The sequence below is a fragment of the Taudactylus pleione genome, unplaced genomic scaffold (genome assembly GCF_031769625.1).
Source record: "Taudactylus pleione unplaced genomic scaffold, aTauple2 ptg000395l, whole genome shotgun sequence".
NCBI classification, from domain to species: domain Eukaryota; kingdom Metazoa; phylum Chordata; class Amphibia; order Anura; family Myobatrachidae; genus Taudactylus; species Taudactylus pleione.
This window is the reverse complement of record NW_028284796.1, coordinates 265,663-284,750: the sequence shown is the minus strand read 5'-3', so window position 1 is coordinate 284,750 and position 19,088 is coordinate 265,663. Positions and strand designations below refer to the sequence as shown.

The window sequence follows — 19,088 nt, the reverse complement described above, 5'->3', positions numbered from 1 at the left end:
TCCCCTTCCAGAGCAACAAGTTTCATCTCTACTTCAGGGAAGGAACTAGTCTAGTGATGCTAGTGATTATTGTACAAGTACCTGAATGTCCAAGCAGACCAGAGAATGTTGTAGTTAATGGGGGTTCGGTACAGGATGACCGTGCTCAGGATCCCGGCGGTCGTAATCCCGATGCCAGCATCCTGACTGGGTAAGGATACCGACACCTGCAGGTAAGAATCCTAACCCTGCTATCACATTATCAGAGCCACAACTAGACTTTTTGGTGCCCTGTGCCAGAAAGAGCATTGGCGGCGCCCCCCCCCCCCCCATTTTTCAAGTAGGAACATAAGATAGTACACCAAAAAAGGGTCATGGCCTCATGGGGAAAGGCCAGGGAAGAGATAGGGGAGGCCAGGAGATGCTGGGGATAAATGAAGAGGGAGCTACAAGTGAGAATGATAATAACCAGGAAAATTTACAGTCCCAAACAGAGCCCCCTGCCCTGTGCCATTGGACGGGTCACACTACCCTAGTTACAGCCTTGCACATTATCATATATTACAGCCTATGATGTAATATCCAGGTGCTGATTGCCACTGTTTGCAAGGGTACTCTATACATGTTGTTCCCAGAGTTTAATAGTTAGTGACCCTGGCTAGAACACTGATTATGTATTTTAGAGGGGACTTGCATTAAAAAATATATATATTATTCTATCTTTAAAATTGCAGTCAGCAAGTTGATAATGATGACTGTCGTGTCTGTACTCCAACTACAGTACATCAAGGTATGCATCAAATATCTTAATGCAGCCATATGTGTACAGTATACTGTATTGCTAGTTCCAAAGATAAGGGCAACTGAAAATGCACACAGACTGCAGCTAAACATTTCCATAACTGTAGCCTTTACAACATAGGCCTAAAAACTTTCATAGGTAATAATACATACAAAAATTTGTTTGTAAAGTTATCAACCATATTTATTCAGAAAACAGATGAAATTCCCTGTACATGGAGGAAAATCAGTACATCATTACTCTCAAATGCAAGAGCAAGATTTATCCTCTCTCTACAGGACTTTGCTGCTTTCACAGTGAGAGGAAACGGGACTGTGTACCTACCCTTATGCATGATTTTCTTATATTGTTGTCAATTAGATTGGCAGCCATTTTGTTCCAGTAGAGATTAGAAAAATGTCATGTACTGGCTGCCCTTCTTATTCAAAACCCTCAGGAGCAAGGAGACAGAATAAGTATAAAAAGACTTTGGAGTTGAAACCTGCATCCTGCTAATTCTGGGGGCTTTAGACACAAAAGTACAGAAGCAGCACAAAAAAGCTGCTTTCGTATATTTTTATACCCGATGTTATATACAATAGAATACCTAGGAGTCTGATAATAATTGGATGATTTCTCACAAAATAGCAATGACTCATGGCAGACAAAAAGTGGGCCAAAAGTCCAAAAGTGGGCGCATCTAGTGATTTTTAGTAAACTGCGCATTTGTCACACCATGCATGAGCATGCATATTCTGCTTGATGAAGGCTTCGTTAGCGGACAGTCTCCTGTCTGTGTAATGAGTGTTTCCCTGTGGCTACCTTCCGAATAAACTGAAGACACCTGTTTCATAAGAGCATCAAGGGAGCGTTGTGGGCGTGTAGACAAAGTTCTGTGCAATTATTATTTGAACTTATGACAAAGGGAAGCCTGTTACAGACAGATCTCTTGCACAAGCATGAGGTAGGTGTAAATACTGACACCAATAATGACTGTGGACGCAAAAAACAATGGGCTGTGCGACCATGTACACAAAGCCGTATGGATACTTGTGTTAGCACAAGGTAATAAATCTGACTGCTGAAGCCATTTGCACTTTTGCCCTCTTTGCGTGCAACTAAGAATCAAGCCCTACTGTATATGCATACCTGCCAACTATCCCCATTTTGGCAGGACAGTCCCGCTTTTTTGGGCAGAGTCTCATTGCCCCATGGTGGGGGAAGGGAAAATTGGGAGGCAACGTCACCTGCTGCTCTGCTTAGCAGAACAAGCAGTGAATAGATGCCGTGTGGGAGAGAGGAACGGGGGCATACAAAGCAGATCCTGGGCATGCCCCCAGCTTGAAGAAAAGGGGAGCGTAGCTCGTGGATATGGCATTTCCCACAAGGCCGCGCCCCCTAATTTCTGTTGCACACCTTAGGCGTATGCAAAAGTTTTGAACAGGACATGAAGAAAGTTGGAAGGTATGCTATATGTGCAAGGTGGCTATTACAACCCCACAGAGTAAGTTCCTGGAACAAAAATACGTAAATTGCAATAAAATATACATTTCCGAAATGATACTATAATGGTCTAGCAGGTAAGAAAAAAGTATTACATATACAAATTATTATTTTTCTCTCGAATTACAAATTTCCAGAAATTTGAGATTAGATGTACAGGAGAATTTCTAAATATGATTATCATTAGATACACTAGTAGGAAGTGTATATAATAGTCTCTAATAGAATAAAGGGGACATAACCGTTAAGATATCAGAAGTGTACAAGTTTTGCAATACACTTAAAACCGGGATCATTAAACTGAATGTTTACACTAAGAACATCACACATAGAGAAAATAAATGAGTGCATATGAGAGCTGGGGCACCCATGGTTTGGTGTATTCCACATACCGTGAACATTGTTAGTATATGGAACTGTATACACGCACTGATTCAGACCTGATGGTTTGCATACAAGTCTGATGTTGGGTGGATTGTACATGCGCAGGACCCATTCTACGCATGTGCATAATGGGAGCAGCGTCATTGTACACAGCGCCTCCCAAGCCACAGCCCGATTGACGCAGATTTCCTGGCATTGACAACACAGAGGAGCAGGACAATCTGAGTAGCCTTAGGCCAGCGGTGGCCAACCTGTGGCACTCGAGCCATATGCAGCTCTTTAGGTTATGTGATGCTGCTCCCCACATTGTAACTGTGAACGCTGGCCTCTGAAGTGGTCAGGGGCTAAAAAAGCTTCTGATCGCTTCAGAGGCCAGCGTTACCAGTGATGCAGTGCGCGGGCGATGTCATGACGTCACCCGCAATGTGAGGAGCCTGCCCCGCGCGCCTGCTGGATCTAGCTCAATTCAGTCAGCGGCAGAGGGAGCCAGAGTGGTCAGGTAGTACTGGGCTGGGGGCACTACATATGGGGCAATACTACAGGGGGCACTGCATGAGGGGTACAAATACAGGGGGCACTGCATAAGGGGCACTATTGCCTGACAGCCAGTGGGGGAGGGGCAGCCTGAGAACTGGGAGGGGGGGGGGTGATGTCAGCTTTCATGCTTATGGGGACAGAGTGGGGCTGTTGAGATAACTACGGGGGGTGGGGTGGAGGTGGCTGGAGTGACACATGAGGGGCCACTGCAGTGGCATGGGAGACACAAGGAGGGGCTGAAGTGTGTATTATGTGAATCTTGCTTTTTCAATGTATTTTATGTGGTTCTGAATTTCAGTATGTATTTTATGTGGATGTGGTTTTTAAAATGTATTTTATTTGGATCTGGCTTGTTTCTGTGTATTTTATGTGGATCGGGCTTGTTTCTGTGTATTTTATGTGGATCTGGCTTGTTTCTGTGTATTTTATGTGAACGTGACTTTTTCAATGTTATCTATATTGCTCTGGCTTTTTCTTTATATTGGGAAGCTTCTGTAAATTGTGTATTTTCAAATGTGCTGGGCTCGCCCCCAGTGTGACTAAAAACGGGGGTGTAACACAAAGTCATGTTCCTGCGAATCAAACGTCATACCAAACGCGTGCGCATGCTAATTTTAGCTTAATTACAGATATTTTTTGGCTCTTTGCCTCTGACTGGTTGGCCACCCCTGCCTTAGGCTATCAAATTACACATTTATTATGCACACTGTAATTATCAAACCTTGCCACAAGATGGCAATGTTTTCTAAGGTACATTGACTTTACTGCGATCACCTTTTATGTATGTACAATATAACTGTATTTTTACCATTATCATAGAAATTATATAAAGGAGTAACATTGATTGTGTGATAATTAGAAATAATAATAATAATAATAATACATTTGGGAGGTAACAGAACATGAAGTGAAAAAAGATGACCATCATTTGCAATAATGGACGTTCTCCATTGTTACTAATGTGTTTTTTAAAACAATTTGAAATAAAAATATAGTATAGGGTAGACTATTCAAACAAGCACATTACAAAAATGTTTCTAGTATAGTATACAGTATTTAAAATAAACCAGTCACCCTAACAAACCTTTTTCCACATAGTAACAAGTGGACAGACTGAAATATTCTACTTGCCTTTTTTTTTTCCAGAAACACTGATCTATCATTTGTTTGTAGGTTTGATAGCAGTCGGTCTATAGCTTCATTGACAATTGACGTCATGGGGAGGATGATGGCTTCGATTAATATTTTATGATCTTCTTAATTTGGGAGTCATTTATTTTTATTAGCTGAGTACATATGTACATATGTGCAATGAGGCCTTCCATGTTCCAATGAAATATGTAGGTTCTACTCCAGAGGCTGGCTGGTAAGAAGTGATGCAACTGCTGAATGTCATTAATAAAAAGACAACAGTCCGTTGCACCAGTATTCTCAATTGAGGAAATTAACTAACCATATAAATTGCTCCTTGTTCTCTTATTCCAAGATTTACAAGTGTGATAGTTGCATGAACCTTGCCTTATTCTTGAATTGCCAATACACACTAGAAACAAACAGTCACGAACTTAGCAATAGTGTTTTGGTGCGGCTAATTACCTAGTACACTATAAGCAAACACCGGGTATATTTACTAAAGGTTGGTTTTCCTTTTATGGGCGTTTTTCCATTGGTTTTGCAATCTGCTCATTTATTTAAGGTCATACTGAGAAGAAACTGACCAAATGACCAACTTCAGAATTCAGTAGAACAGTGGTGTCAAACTCGGGCCCTCCAGCTACAGTGGATCTACACATCCCAGCATGCAGTGCCTCAATTTTGCTATTAGGGCAAAACTGTGGCAGGGCATGCTGGGTTATGTAGTCTCACAAAAGCTGAAGGGCCAGAGTTTGACACCCCTGCAATAGAACATTGGCTCACTATGCATGTTATTTTATTTAGAAACCCCGGATTTAAAACAGATAACAAACCTGCACAAATAAAATACAGTACCTGAGTTTATGTGAAGCACTGCATAGATCATTATGATCTGTGCATGCTTTGTTTTGCTAAAATTGTTGAGATGTAAAATTAATGGGGGAAAAAAAAAAACACTGTGCGGGGTCTGGTATTGGAAAATAGGAGGAACGAAAGGAAATGTTTCGATTGGTCTGAACATGGGAACTGACGCGATCTGACCAATCAGCGCATCTGCAATCCCCGAGTGATCTGTGCAAAGCCTGCACAGATCATAGTGATCTTTGCAGTGCTTTAAATCCATTGGTGTCCATCGGTTTCAATTAGACAGCAAATCCAACGTTTGAATTAAAAGTAGCAAAACTGAGGCAAAAGTACATAATTTAGGGTTAAAAGGCAAAATACATGTCCTATAGGAGAGGCCTGCCTTGTGCCACACATTGTTATGCTTAATCTGTAAATTTACTTTATACTAATTCCTTAAAGACAGGAATACAAATCCTAATTACATTTAAACTTTAAGCAAAGACACAAAACTGAGGAAAAAATAGCACAATTGAGGGGAAAGTATGCAGTCTGTGTAAAAAATGAAAATATAGGTCTGATATGAGTGAACTGCGCCATGCGAACTGCTATACTTTATATGACTTCCTTCGCAACAAAAAAACTAATCCTAAGTAGCCAGTACACCTTATACAAACTAAGATGCAAATTTGAGGAAAAAAGTAGCAAAATTGATGAAAAAGGAACAAGAATCGCGCCAGGCATCTTGTGTCACATGGTGCAAAAAGGATAGCTGTATAAGGACACACCTGTATGTGGCTAGTTCTTCACTTTGCTCTGTGCATTGCCCAGAGAAAGGAATATTCCATCGCACAGTACAGCCTACCATCACAGTGGGTCCTCACCCTCATTCATTTTCTTTAGCATCATGATGACAAGTGAGGCATTTGGGCTGCCTTTATTAGAATAATATTATATATATATATATATATATATATATATATATAAAATCAATGCACTACAAATATTTCCAATAATTGGCACTCAGCTTCTTCAACAGACTGCATGTTACGGGATGCATACATTTTTCTGGTTAAAATCTTTTCAGGCCATGTGCAGATCATAAAAACCCTGTCATGTGCCAAAAAGATATGCACGTCTCCAAATCTGTGGATTTCCCTTACTTTACACTATAATATCTAGACCTATATATAACTCCTATATCCCTCCCCTACCCCATGTGTTGGAGTATAACCGCAGGATGAGTATTGCTACTGGGATTATATTGCAAAAGCCAGGAGACAGTGCAGTTTCAAAATGTGTAAAATGTATCTTTCCTGTGTATTGATGCTTAAAATTCTACAACTTCCTCACTACACACCAGTCATTTCCTATACTATTTATAGCTCTAATGATTCAGATATCATTATTTACATCTTACAGGCATCCTTAATCTTGATATTGACAAAATGCCGCGATTCACGAGCCGCAAGGAAGTGGGCGGGATGAAGGAGATCCGCCTACTCTTCCGGGGGTGCGGGGGCTACTTGAAAAGTCAGGAGCCTCCTGCAACTCCTGGGAAAGTAGTATGCATTATATATTTGCAGTACTGAGCCATAATAGATAAAACACTTCATAGAACAATAATTGTCATAAGGCCTGACTCAGAGATGGGCGCTAATCCGCCGCTGCAAATTTGTCGCAGCTGCTTTGCAAAAATATGCAAATGTTGCAGTCGTCTGGATTTATATTGAGACGCTCACCAATGGCTTCGCAATTCCAAGTGATAGCATACAAAGACGCAGCATCAGTCGCAGATCAGTTGATTATAAATTGGCCTTCTGAGTAACCCTACAGTCATACAGAATGGCTGCGGGAACTGAGACGCCAAAGCCAATTTTACTGCATAAAAAAATCGCAGTAGCAGGCTGAGACACGTCCTGAAAGTTGTTGCGTCACGCCTGCATTTAAGTCCCTCCCCCTATTGCCGCCCACAAACGGTCCCTGCCTGGCAATTACTTTGCAAATAAAACTTCACTGCGAGCTACAATACTTAAACTTGCGTGACTCAGACATATGTGCAGACCACAGACAATCGCATTGTGTCATCTCTGAATCAAATGCCGATATTCACAAATGCTCCACGTTTTTCAACTGCATAGCTAACAAGAGTCGCAGTTGCGACTGAGACACACAGTCTCAGAAATGTATTGGCCGGTGAATGGGAGGTGGCTATTCAGACACACTGAGATGCACGTGTCGTGGGGGTGTCACATAACTGGTTGTGAATTCAGAGGCTTATTCGCTTACATTGGAGGCCATACTCTGAGGGAGATTCTGCACCTAGCATGGGGCAAGTGTAAGTTTGGATGGTGCATCTGATGGCATTGTGTAAGATCACACAAAGCAGGCTTGTTGCTTCTAAAGATGAACAAAGAGGGCGTCCTAGGCCTTGCACGGTCAGACGCACACTTCGTCAGAGAAAGAGTTTATATTCACAGAGACAACTACAGAAAAAGATGATAATGCGATCACAGCAGCATGTGACTCAATCAGTTCCATAGCCCTATTATTACATGGGAACATACATATTTTATTTCCTAAATAATAAACAAAGACCAGCTACTGCATATATTACTAATTGTGCTTCCTGTAATATTACTGCAATCAGTTTTATAGCATGAACTGTGGCTTTTAGAAACATAAAAAATTGACCCATCCACAACCTGATTTCATTGGCAAGCTGCTCATAAGCCTATGTACATCACTCCTGTTGGCAGGAGCTACAAATAGACCACATTGGCATACACACTGCAAAGAAACCCAAATGGACAGGCACACTGCAAAGAGACCCAAATGGACAGGTACGCTGCAAAGAGACCCAAATGGACAGGCATGCTGCAAAGAGACCCAAATGGACAGGCACGCTCAAAAGAGACCCAAATGGACAGGTACACTGCAAAGACAGGCACGCTGCAAAGAGACCCAAATGGACAGGCACGCTGCAAAGAGACCCAAATGGACAGGCACGCTGCAAAGAGACCCAAATTGACAGTCACGCTGCAAAGAGACCCAAATGGACAGGCACGCTGCAAAGAGACCCAAATGGACAGGCATGCTGCAAAGAGACCCAAATGGACAGGCATGCTGCAAAGAGACCCAAATGGACAGGCACGCTCAAAAGAGACCCAAATGGACAGGTACACTGCAAAGACAGGCACGTTGCAAAGAGACCCAAATGGACAGGCACGCTGCAAAGAGACCCAAATGGACAGGCACGCTGCAAATAGACCCAAATGGACAGGCATGCTACAAAGAGACCCAAATGGACAGGCACGCTCAAAAGAGACCCAAATGGACAGGTACACTGCAAAGACAGGCACGTTGCAAAGAGACCCAAATGGACAGGTACACTGCAAAGAGACCCAAATGGACAGGCACGCTGCAAAGAGACCCAAATGGACAGGCACGCTGCAAAGAGACCCAAATGGACAGGTACGCTGCAAAGAGACCCAAATGGACAAGCACGCTCAAAAGAGACCCAAATGGACAGGTACACTGCAAAGACAGGCACGTTGCAAAGAGACCCAAATGGACAGGCACACTGCAAAGAGACCCAAATGGACAGGCACACTGCAAAGAGACCCAAATGGACAGGCACACTGCAAAGCGACCCAAATGGACAGGCACACTGCAAAGAGACCCAAATGGACAGGCACACTGCAAAGAGACCCAAATGGACAGGCACACTGCAAAGAGACCCAAATGGACAGGCACGCTGCAAAGAGACCAAAATAGACAGGCACGCTGCAAAGAGACCCAAATGGACAGGTACACTGCAAAGACAGGCACGTTGCAAAGAGACCCAAATGGACAGGTACACTGCAAAGAGACCCAAATGGACAGGCACGCTGCAAAGAGACCCAAATGGACAGGCACGCTGCAAAGAGACCCAAATGGACAGGCACGCTGCAAAGAGACCCAAATGGACAGGCACACTGCAAAGAGACGCAAATGGACAGGTACACTGCAAAGAGACCCAAATGGACAGGTACGCTGCAAAGAGACCCAAATGGACAGGTACGCTGCAAAGAGACCCAAATGGACAGGTACGCTGCAAAGAGACCCAAATGGACAGGCACGCTGCAAAGAGACCCAAATGGACAGGCATGCTGCAAAGACAGGCACGTTGCAAAGAGACCCAAATGGACAGGTACACTGCAAAGAGACCCAAATGGACAGGCACGCTGCAAAGAGACCCAAATGGACAGACACGCTGCAAAGAGACCCAAATGGACAGGCATGCTGCAAAGAGACCCAAATGGACAGGCACGCTCAAAAGAGACCCAAATGGACAGGTACACTGCAAAGACAGGCACGTTGCAAAGAGACCAAAATGGACAGGTACACTGCAAAGAGACCCAAATGGACAGGCACGCTGCAAAGAGACCCAAATGGACAGGCACGCTGCAAAGAGACCCAAATGGACAGGCACACTGCAAAGAGACCCAAATGGACAGGCACACTGCAAAGAGACCCAAATGGACAGGCACACTGCAAAGAGACCCAAACGGACAGGTACACTGCAAAGAGACCCAAATGGACAGGTACGCTGCAAAGAGACCCAAATGGACAGGCACACTGCAAAGAGACCCAAATGGACAGGCATGCTGCAAAGACAGGCACGTTGCAAAAAGACCCAAATGGACAGGTACACTGCAAAGAGACCCAAATGGACAGGCACGCTGCAAAGAGACCCAAATGGACAGACACGCTGCAAAGAGACCCAAATGGACAGGCATGCTGCAAAGAGACCCAAATGGACAGGCACGCTCAAAAGAGACCCAAATGGACAGGTACACTGCAAAGACAGGCACGTTGCAAAGAGACCCAAATGGACAGGTACACTGCAAAGAGACCCAAATGGACAGGCACACTGCAAAGAGACCCAAATGGACAGGCACACTGCAAAGAGACCCAAATGGACAGGCACACTGCAAAGAGACCCAAATGGACAGGCACACTGCAAAGAGACCCAAATGGACAGGCACACTGCAAAGAGACCCAAATGGACAGGCACACTGCAAAGAGACCCAAATGGACAGGCACACTGCAAAGAGACCCAAATGGACAGGTACACTGCAAAGAGACCCAAATGGACAGGTACGCTGCAAAGAGACCCAAATGGACAGGCACATTGCAAAGAGATACTACACAGACACTACACTGACAGTCACATTACATCCCATCTTCAGTCACACTGTAGAGATCGTACACAAACAGACAAAAGCACTTCTGCAACTAACAGTCAGCGTTGTTGTTGTGTTACTCCCTTGTTGTGACATGCATAGATTGTAAGCACAGGTGCTGAGTGCTTCCTGCACTTCATGTGAACATTAGCATTGCTTGATTACCGCTTGCACTCTGCACTGTCGCACAGTGGACATGCTGCTTATCCATGGTTCATCCTGTTTACTGTGCTCATGAAACTCATGTCATATACAGCTGTGCAGAGTGAAGGCCAGATGGAAGCAGGACACAGCAGCCACTTGAACTGGTGTTGATAAGTGTGTGATGCATGTGGGAAGAGTGAAGCAAATCAGGCAGTCTGGATGAGTAGCAATAGCTGATATACGTTGCCAAAAACCTGAACAGAGCGCTAAGCATGAGATGATGATGTATAGACATTTATATATAAAGAATAGCTAAGAACTAACTCTACCCATATTTGTAGTCTCTAGGTCCCTAGAGCAAGCTCTCACCTCAGGGCTGCTGCACTTTACATTACAGGTATTGCAGAACTAACATGGAATCAACATGCAGATAGCATGAGTGAGGAGCATCCTCTGTGTGCTTCTACAAGCAATACAGACTAACAGAAAACTGGGCAGAACTATGCAGCATCAAGCACGAGAGACAATTTATTTTCATCTTTTTTTATTATTATTTTACAAAGGAGACTAAGGAAGTGTTTTTGAGATTATTTTATGCTGGAAATGTGGGTGTGGCAGTTGTAAAGCTGGTTACAAACCATACGACGTGTGACCCAGCCGATGGTGCGATGCAACTAGACATTTAGCACACTGCACATACAGGGCCTGATTCAGAGCTGAATGCTCTGACCAGTGCGCTCGCTCTGAATCAGTGCCCTCCTACCTGAAAATGGAGCGGCCTCCTGGCCGCTTGCATAGCTGTGGGTGACTACCCACAGCATATGCGAGCGGCCAAAAAGATGGTCGCGATGGTCTTTGACCATCAAGACCATCGGGCTTGCGACAAGACCCTGCGGTAGGGTTTCGCTGCCGCAAGCCCAGGAGTGATTTTGGCTCTATCAGAGCCAAAATCACTCCCACTGACATCACTAATGATGTCAGTGGGGCCGGCTTCAGACGGATAGGCGTTCCCATGGAACGCCTCCGTCTGGCAGCCACGCCCCCGGCACGCCCACCAAAGGGGGCGTGCTGTCAGTCAACATCGACAGCATGCCCCCTTTGGTGCGAGACCCGGAGCGACGGAGAGCCCGTCGCTATCCGGGTCTCGCGCATGCGCACGACGGAGCTCCCTCCGTCGTGCGCATACACAGTGGGGCAACATCGACCCGCTTGCGAGCGTCCTTTGCTCACGAGCGGGTCTGAATGACCCCCACAGCACCATCTGGTGTGATGTGTCGTTACGCGGTGCATGTAACAGCACCACGTCGTTCATTGCATCGGCTCATCTGCTGTTCTACACAGCAGATGAAACGTTGCGATGAACGACCATCGCGAACATCGGATCAGACGTACACACTATACGATGTGTACGTAATATCGTTCCGATCTGCATCGGTGCAATATATCGCACGGTACATCATATAGTGTGTACCCAGTTTAACTCACAAGATTTGCTAACTTCCCATCATTTATTCAGACCACCACCAGACATGGCAGCGAGGACAAGATTATTTTATTTTTTCCCCCTTACAATAGAGGTGCCAGTCCTGTGCTATGCCAGAGAGGGAACTTGTTATTACTATAGAAGAGGAGACCCCACACTGCTGGTTTCCCCATTGTAGTGATAATCTGTATGGGGGTCACCTTGTCCTTTTTTTTTTCTAGTGAACGTTTTTTAATTAAAAGTGCTGGTCCAGTTTCAACAAGAAGCCAGCAGTCTATGACCAGTGCCAGTCATCTCAGGCTGATTACCAGAACAGCGAAAGAAACATTTCTTTGAATAGAATGTATGGTGCTAAATAATAACAGATTTTTATATTTAAGAGAAGATAATAGGAGCTACTGTACTGTTGTTAAGGCCAGGAGACATTACTGCACATTTCTGCCAGCTCCTGAAAGTCTCTTACAAGAAAATCATTAACAGATATTCCCTAACAAGGGCAGTGAACGTAAACCAAGCACACTATTCATATATGTGGCGGAATTTGTACATAAAAATTCAATTTATGACTGTATGCCTAAATTATAGTCTGCCCTACAGCACATTTTGTACTTGCTGCCGACAGACTTTATACTAACTTGAGAAAAATTAGTTTCTGCTGTTCAACCTTATTTGACTTCATATTAAACCTACTGCTTAAATTCTACATGTAGATAAGCTACTGATTTTTAAATATCACTATTTAAAGAAACAAAAAGGAAAAATAAAATTGATGTCTCATCTAAAGTCAATGGGTGCCATTTATTTAAACCAAACAAAAATAGTGTTTTACGGGCCTGACCTATAGCATATCCCTAGTTATATAAGCCTGTTACTAACATTGTAACCCCCGTCATGCATGTTAATGCAGGAACCAATTGCGGTGGGAAGAATTTGTGCCGAGTGGGGCGCCACAAAACCGTTAGTTTGGATGCATTCACCTGTTCTTTAGCTGCACATGCCCAGAATGATCTAGAGAGCTGGTTAAAGGTGTGAGTGGGAATAAGACAGGACCTGTGACCGGAGGCTTTCACCACAGAGTAAGTGTTCTGTAGTTCAGTCAGCATCACCAGAGAGAAGAGAAGTGCGTTCTAATCAGTAAGAGAGTAGCAGTGAGACCAGCGAGGAAAGGTGGTACCATAGTGGTCATAGGAGGTTCACTTATTACTCCAGGATGAAGCCAGCATGGGGAGCCCAGACATGTGCTACAATTATTTGCCACTTAGCCACCGGTCCTTACAAATCATCTGAGGACATCTCAATACTGTGGTAGTAGCACAACTGTCAGCTGGGACAGGCGCTCAGTGTATGCAGCACCAGAGGCACATTAGAGACTTCAGCTGAAGTACAGTACTCCAAAGGGCAGGGGCAAGTAAAGCACTGCGGAATATGTGTGCGCCATATAAATAGCCGGGAATAAATAAATCATTTTTAAATAGTAGGTTTTTAGAAATGGGCATACCGGCAGGTGCATAATAATCAGTAAGCAAACCATAAAACACACTACTTTCTTTATCATGGCATAATAATGCCATACAAATAATACCATACATTGCCTGCTTTTATGTTTCTGCTATCATACTAATAATGTATTAATCTACAGTCACACATTGTACATTAACACCTCTCACTTTTCCCCAGTCTTTCCTCTACTCAGAACAAAAGAGATTATTATTTGGGGGAAGAACAATACACAACAGGTATTTATGGTTAAACAAATGTTGTTTCTAGTAATCAAAGAGCTGAAAATAATACCATAATTATAAAACATGCAAATGTTTTATGAACTGCAAATTGTTGGGATGCTTTATATATCCCAATATGTTATTTGGAATACAATATTCACAATACTACAACATATCAGATTTCCATAGATACATTTGATTTCAACACTTGGGTAAAATTAAGCCATTTACCCACAAAAGGACACAATATGACAGACCTCAAGTTGCATTAGCTTAACTTACCCGATTACAATGCAAGAAATGGCAGTTCCCAAGAAGGCGTACGTTAGTATGGTTCCCAGGTTGCGGAAGAAGTGTCTCTACAGCGCAAGAAAGTGACAGTTACTCAGCTGTTTGCCAGGAATAAGAAGAATAATTAAACAACCGCAATAAGTGATATACTCTACTGAGGTTTGCTTTAAACAGGCATAAAAGCGATAAAAAAAATAGATGTAAGGAATGATGTTAAAGTCATTAAAAGACAACAACACACATTAAAAAATATCTATTGATTTATAATACTACGCGTTATGTAAAATGATGCATTTAAGAAAACCTTCATACACATATTGAGTCCTTTTTCTTTACAAATGACAAAAATCTTATTTCACAATAATTAATAACAAAGCCAGCACACTAAGGGTATGCATTCACATTGTCGATGTTCACTATGTCGACATTCATAACATTGACATGGTTAAAATGTCAACGGTTTAAATGTTGACATCTGGAAAATGTTGACATCGCCAAAACAGTCATAATTACGGCATTAGGGTTAGGCTTAGGTTCAGAGTTTAGGTTTGAGGTTAGGGACACTTCAGAAGTGTATTGTCAACATTATAACCATGTCGATACGCTGATTGTCAACATGATGAACATGTCGGCATGGTCACTGTTGACATACTATAGCTAACCCACATTTAGTAATGTACACAAAGATCTCCTCGCATAAGAAGTAGACTAATCAGTGCAGTCAACAGTTCTAACACAGTATTTCCCAAATGCAGGCTTCAAGCCTTCAGCACAGGGTAATTAGTACCTCAGTCATTTTGATTTAACCATCTGTGCTCAGACATGGATATCCTTAAACCATGGAATGTAAAAGGGCTCTGTGAACCTCATTTTGGAAACATTGTTCTAGCACATCTATCTCTGCGATTGAGTAGTAAACAGGTGTTACAGTAAGTGATGCACTGGGGTAATGCAGAGGTTTACAAAACCAATTTTTATAAAAATACCATAATAATATAATTAGAACTCATTATAGATATAAAATAAAATGAAAATCCTGTCAAACATGATGTCTATAATTAAGAAATCATCAAAATCACAGCTGTCAGAAAACTAGCTTCCTTCTTTTAGATTTGTATCTGACATAAAGCTGGTTGGTTACCATGAGAGTTGCGCTAAATGCCAGTGATACCGCATGGGAAAAGCTATTGCGTTAGACATGTGATTGTAACCAGCTCTTGTACTTGCATTGGTGGGTGCCTTGGAGGAATGGACTGTCCTGACCCTTATCTACTCCTGTGTGGTGCATGCTAGTAAACCAAGCATGCAACATCTGATAAACAGCCCCGCAAATGCTGGTGATTACATGGTAGGAAACTGTGGGTTGCTTTTACATTCCTGTTTACATGTTTTACTAGGAATAAAAAACATTACAGTACACACTTCAATACCAGAGGGAAAAGGCCCCTAACCCAATGCAGCTCTGGTTGGAGTCACCAGGTGCGGTCTACACCCCCACATATCCCCTAGTGATATAACTGGCTTATATATTAGCAGACAATCCGAAATTCTCATTAATAAAACCCTTTTAGCCTAGGACAATATCAGCTAAGTGGATGTCTACAGACAGAAGCAAATATTAGATATGGATATGTGGAATAAGCTACTGTATAAGAAATTGGTCTCAACACACAAAGGGGCTGCTTCTGAGTTGCATGGCCACTTTTGCAACATCTTGCTGTGGTGAAAATCCATCTCGGTGCATCTTCAGAAGAACCATAAGACGAAGCAATGAAACTTGCAGGTGCCCTGAGTGACATGCCCACGACACTCCTGCATCTGCTTAGCCACTCCCCCTTTACCTCCCAGAACCACCCACGGATTTCCACTGCCCGTGTGCCCGATTCTGTTCTGCATCTCAATCGGGACTCATGCGCTCTACAAGTCAGACACACGCGCAGACTTAAAACATCGGCAAACTGCGTGCATCATCGATACTACGTGTGACTCAGAATCAGGCACAAAGGGTGCTCCAATACATTCTTTGAGATTTGCACGGTTGCACAGGATCACCCTTGACTCGATTTAACCACCAGTCTTAGCAATCCGCACACAACTGTTCTGTTATACATGGGCTATTTGTTTTAAGCAGAATTGGCCATTAGGTCCCTTAGTTCCCTAGCCTTTACCCCTCTTGCAACTATTTAAATGTATATCTTAATCGCTTATGTTAAAGTTACATGAATGTATTTCTTTCCCTGTGACATTTTCCAAGATTCCCTCACCTATTTATTTGCCTCATTTTTGTGATTTGGTTTTTGTTTATTTTAATCCAAATAAACATTTTTTTTTATTTGAAAATAAATAAATAATATATGGGTCCAAGCAATTCCTAATACAGTAGGGGCCCGCTAATAAGGGAGTTAGGTTCCAGTTGTAGATTTTCACTTTCTGAATTGATAATTAACCACTTGCCATAAAACAGTTGAGCTATGGCCTGTGAGCTGTGCGCTGCTTTCTCAAAATGTCTGGTTGCATAGTGGATGATCCGGTCTCTCTTCTTGTCTAGCACTATTAGATCTATGTCAATTTGTCCTGATACGAACAGTATTGTTAGATCCAGTTTACAATAAAGCTTTTAGTGCAGGCAAAAAAAAACCCAGAAGTCTCAAAGAAACCCAAATTAGAAACAGAGTAAAACAATAAAAAAAAAAAGGGACTATATTTGTGGCCATATGACCAAGACCGCCATTAGCACAATGTAACCTAAGTCAGCCGACTAAAATGTCATGGTTTAGGGAGTGCTTAAACCACTGAGGGGGTGATTCATAGGTGAATGCAGGAAACCCATCAAATACAAGTGTCCGATAGTTTCCCTGCGCACAAGCCGAACTGCATCGTGATGGTTACCGCACAGAAATGCAGATCGAAATTGCATTGGGTGGTAACTGGGGGGTGGATACCAGTCATGGGCATCTCTGTCAGTGACTGCATCTAAAGACATAGGCAGGTGCAATGCCTGATGGTCCGGCCTATGGTGCGTCTTCGTACACACATCTGCAGAATAGAGCCACACATGGTGGGCGTCTCAATAAGACACATATCTGCCACGGCATTACCATAAAGATGCAGTAGTGACTGCGTCAAGAGAATCACCCCCCCCCCTCCCCTGGAATGACTGAGAAATCACAAATAATTTTGTGTATTTTGTTATTCCAGTGGAACCCCTGCATGGAGTACCAAAACCAGATTATCCATTATGCAACCCAGGGCCCAGTGGTCACTTAGGGGCTTGGATTACTCTAAGCTACAGTATTCTTGTGTACTCTAATTTAAAAACCAGAAAAAAAGGGACCCCCAAACCAGTATGTTTCCCAAGGTCCCACAGAGTCTTCATCAGTTTCTGGACTTTGACAAAACCAAGATCTTACTGACCTTTAATTTGTTTGTGGAACACCTCCCCTCCATTACTGGTACCATATGCTTCTCATGTTGTTTTCCTTTTGTAGTCCCTCTCATGTTTGGAGTACGGGCCTGATTCTGATGTGGATTGCGATGGTCGCAGCAATTGGCCAGTCTGCATAAGCCGAAGCTTACTCAGAACTGGTCAGTCGGTTCCAGGAAGTCTGACACAGACCCTGGGCTCGGCATGCCTACAAAATGGGGACGGTTTCCCCCCTGCATTGTAGAACGGCCCTGGTAGCCGCCCCCCACCCCCCCTCCTAAATTGCCACAGCATGTCAATCATGCTGCGGCTAAGGGAGGACTGCGAGTATGTCCCCCTTATGTAATTTGTTTGTAAACCATTGGGTCTGCGTACAAATCCGAATGAGGCCCCTTGCCCTATTTGCATTCACTATTGCATATGTAATTACTTTCTTGCATTCAATAAGCTAACATGAAAATAAAACTGCTTTGGTCATGACGGTGGGGGGAGAGGTGATGGGGGACCAAAATAAAGACAAAAAAGTCAAAGCGATGTTTTAAGGTTGTGCAATTAGAGCCACTGATTTACTTATGACCATGTTACCTTTTTCAGACTGTATCCAGCATGAAAGATTATCGGGGGCAGAAGTACATTAAAGAAGACTTCTGGGTCAAAGGTCATCTGAAAGGGAAAAACAGAAACATGGCATGGGTCACGATGAAAAAATGAAATACATTTGGTGACATGTGTTATTAGAAATTACATTATGTGGCACTTAACAAGCTGGAGGCTCACTGTGGAAGCCTCTGAGGCCGGTAGAGGGAGAATTACCCAGGTCATAGACAATGGGGAACAGTTGTAAACCTAAACAGCATTAGCTGCTCATGAGAGAGCAGGACAATAGGCAGGTGCACTGGGCTTTTCATCTGAGGAGAGACTTTAATGTACAGCGGTATTGGGGGTTTGATTCAAATTTCCACGATGTTCCCCATAAAGAGATTCCCTAGCGATGTATCTTCACGCATTATTCCTTCCCCAAATAGAGAAAATAAGTGGTAGTATACAGTATGCAGCAGGACATCATCATAGCGGCACCTCACATAGAATTAAACCCCATCCTCAATGTCATCAGATCTTGGCATGTGGCACAGAATTAGGAAGGGGAGCACCATACAGTGTTAAAAAAACATATACACTTATGTACTTTCTACACAGAATGAGTGCAAAGAGCAGTATGGGGGAGGGGGCATATAAAATCACACCACAATTTTTATAAATATAGTGTACTCAGCTACTGTCCCTTCTTCTTTACAAATCAATTCAATTATTATTTACAATTGTATCAATTATTATAAATATCTCCCAGCTGTGACTTAATTTACAACCTAGGGCTGGAGTGCTGTGCCTCCATATAGACATGGCAACCAAACTATATATTGTCTAATACACCAACGTTGCACTACACTACACTGTTACAGCAAGTATGTTATACACTATTTGTAAGTATAACAATGTTAAACCTTCTCTCCTAGTATATTTAAGAAAGTAACAATTATACGACAATTATAAAACATTATATTAGCCTTTCCCAACTTTAATGTCCCATTTTGCAATTTTCTATATAGAATACATTTGTTGTAGTTGGATCACTGGC

The 19,088-nt window shown here is 42.9% G+C and overlaps 1 protein-coding gene across 1 annotated transcript in view; it reads right to left on the bottom strand.

Moving 5' to 3' along the window:
* SLC9A9 (solute carrier family 9 member A9) overlaps positions 1–19,088 on the bottom strand; it is a 1,019,060-nt gene that overhangs the window by 961,465 nt on the left and 38,507 nt on the right. The window contains exons 3-4 of the mRNA XM_088446257.1: positions 18,038–18,115; positions 14,020–14,096 (exon numbers count right to left, since the gene is read on the bottom strand). Coding sequence (XP_088302383.1) covers positions 14,020–14,096; positions 18,038–18,115 — 155 coding nt within the window. The remainder of the gene's footprint in view (positions 1–14,019; positions 14,097–18,037; positions 18,116–19,088) is intronic.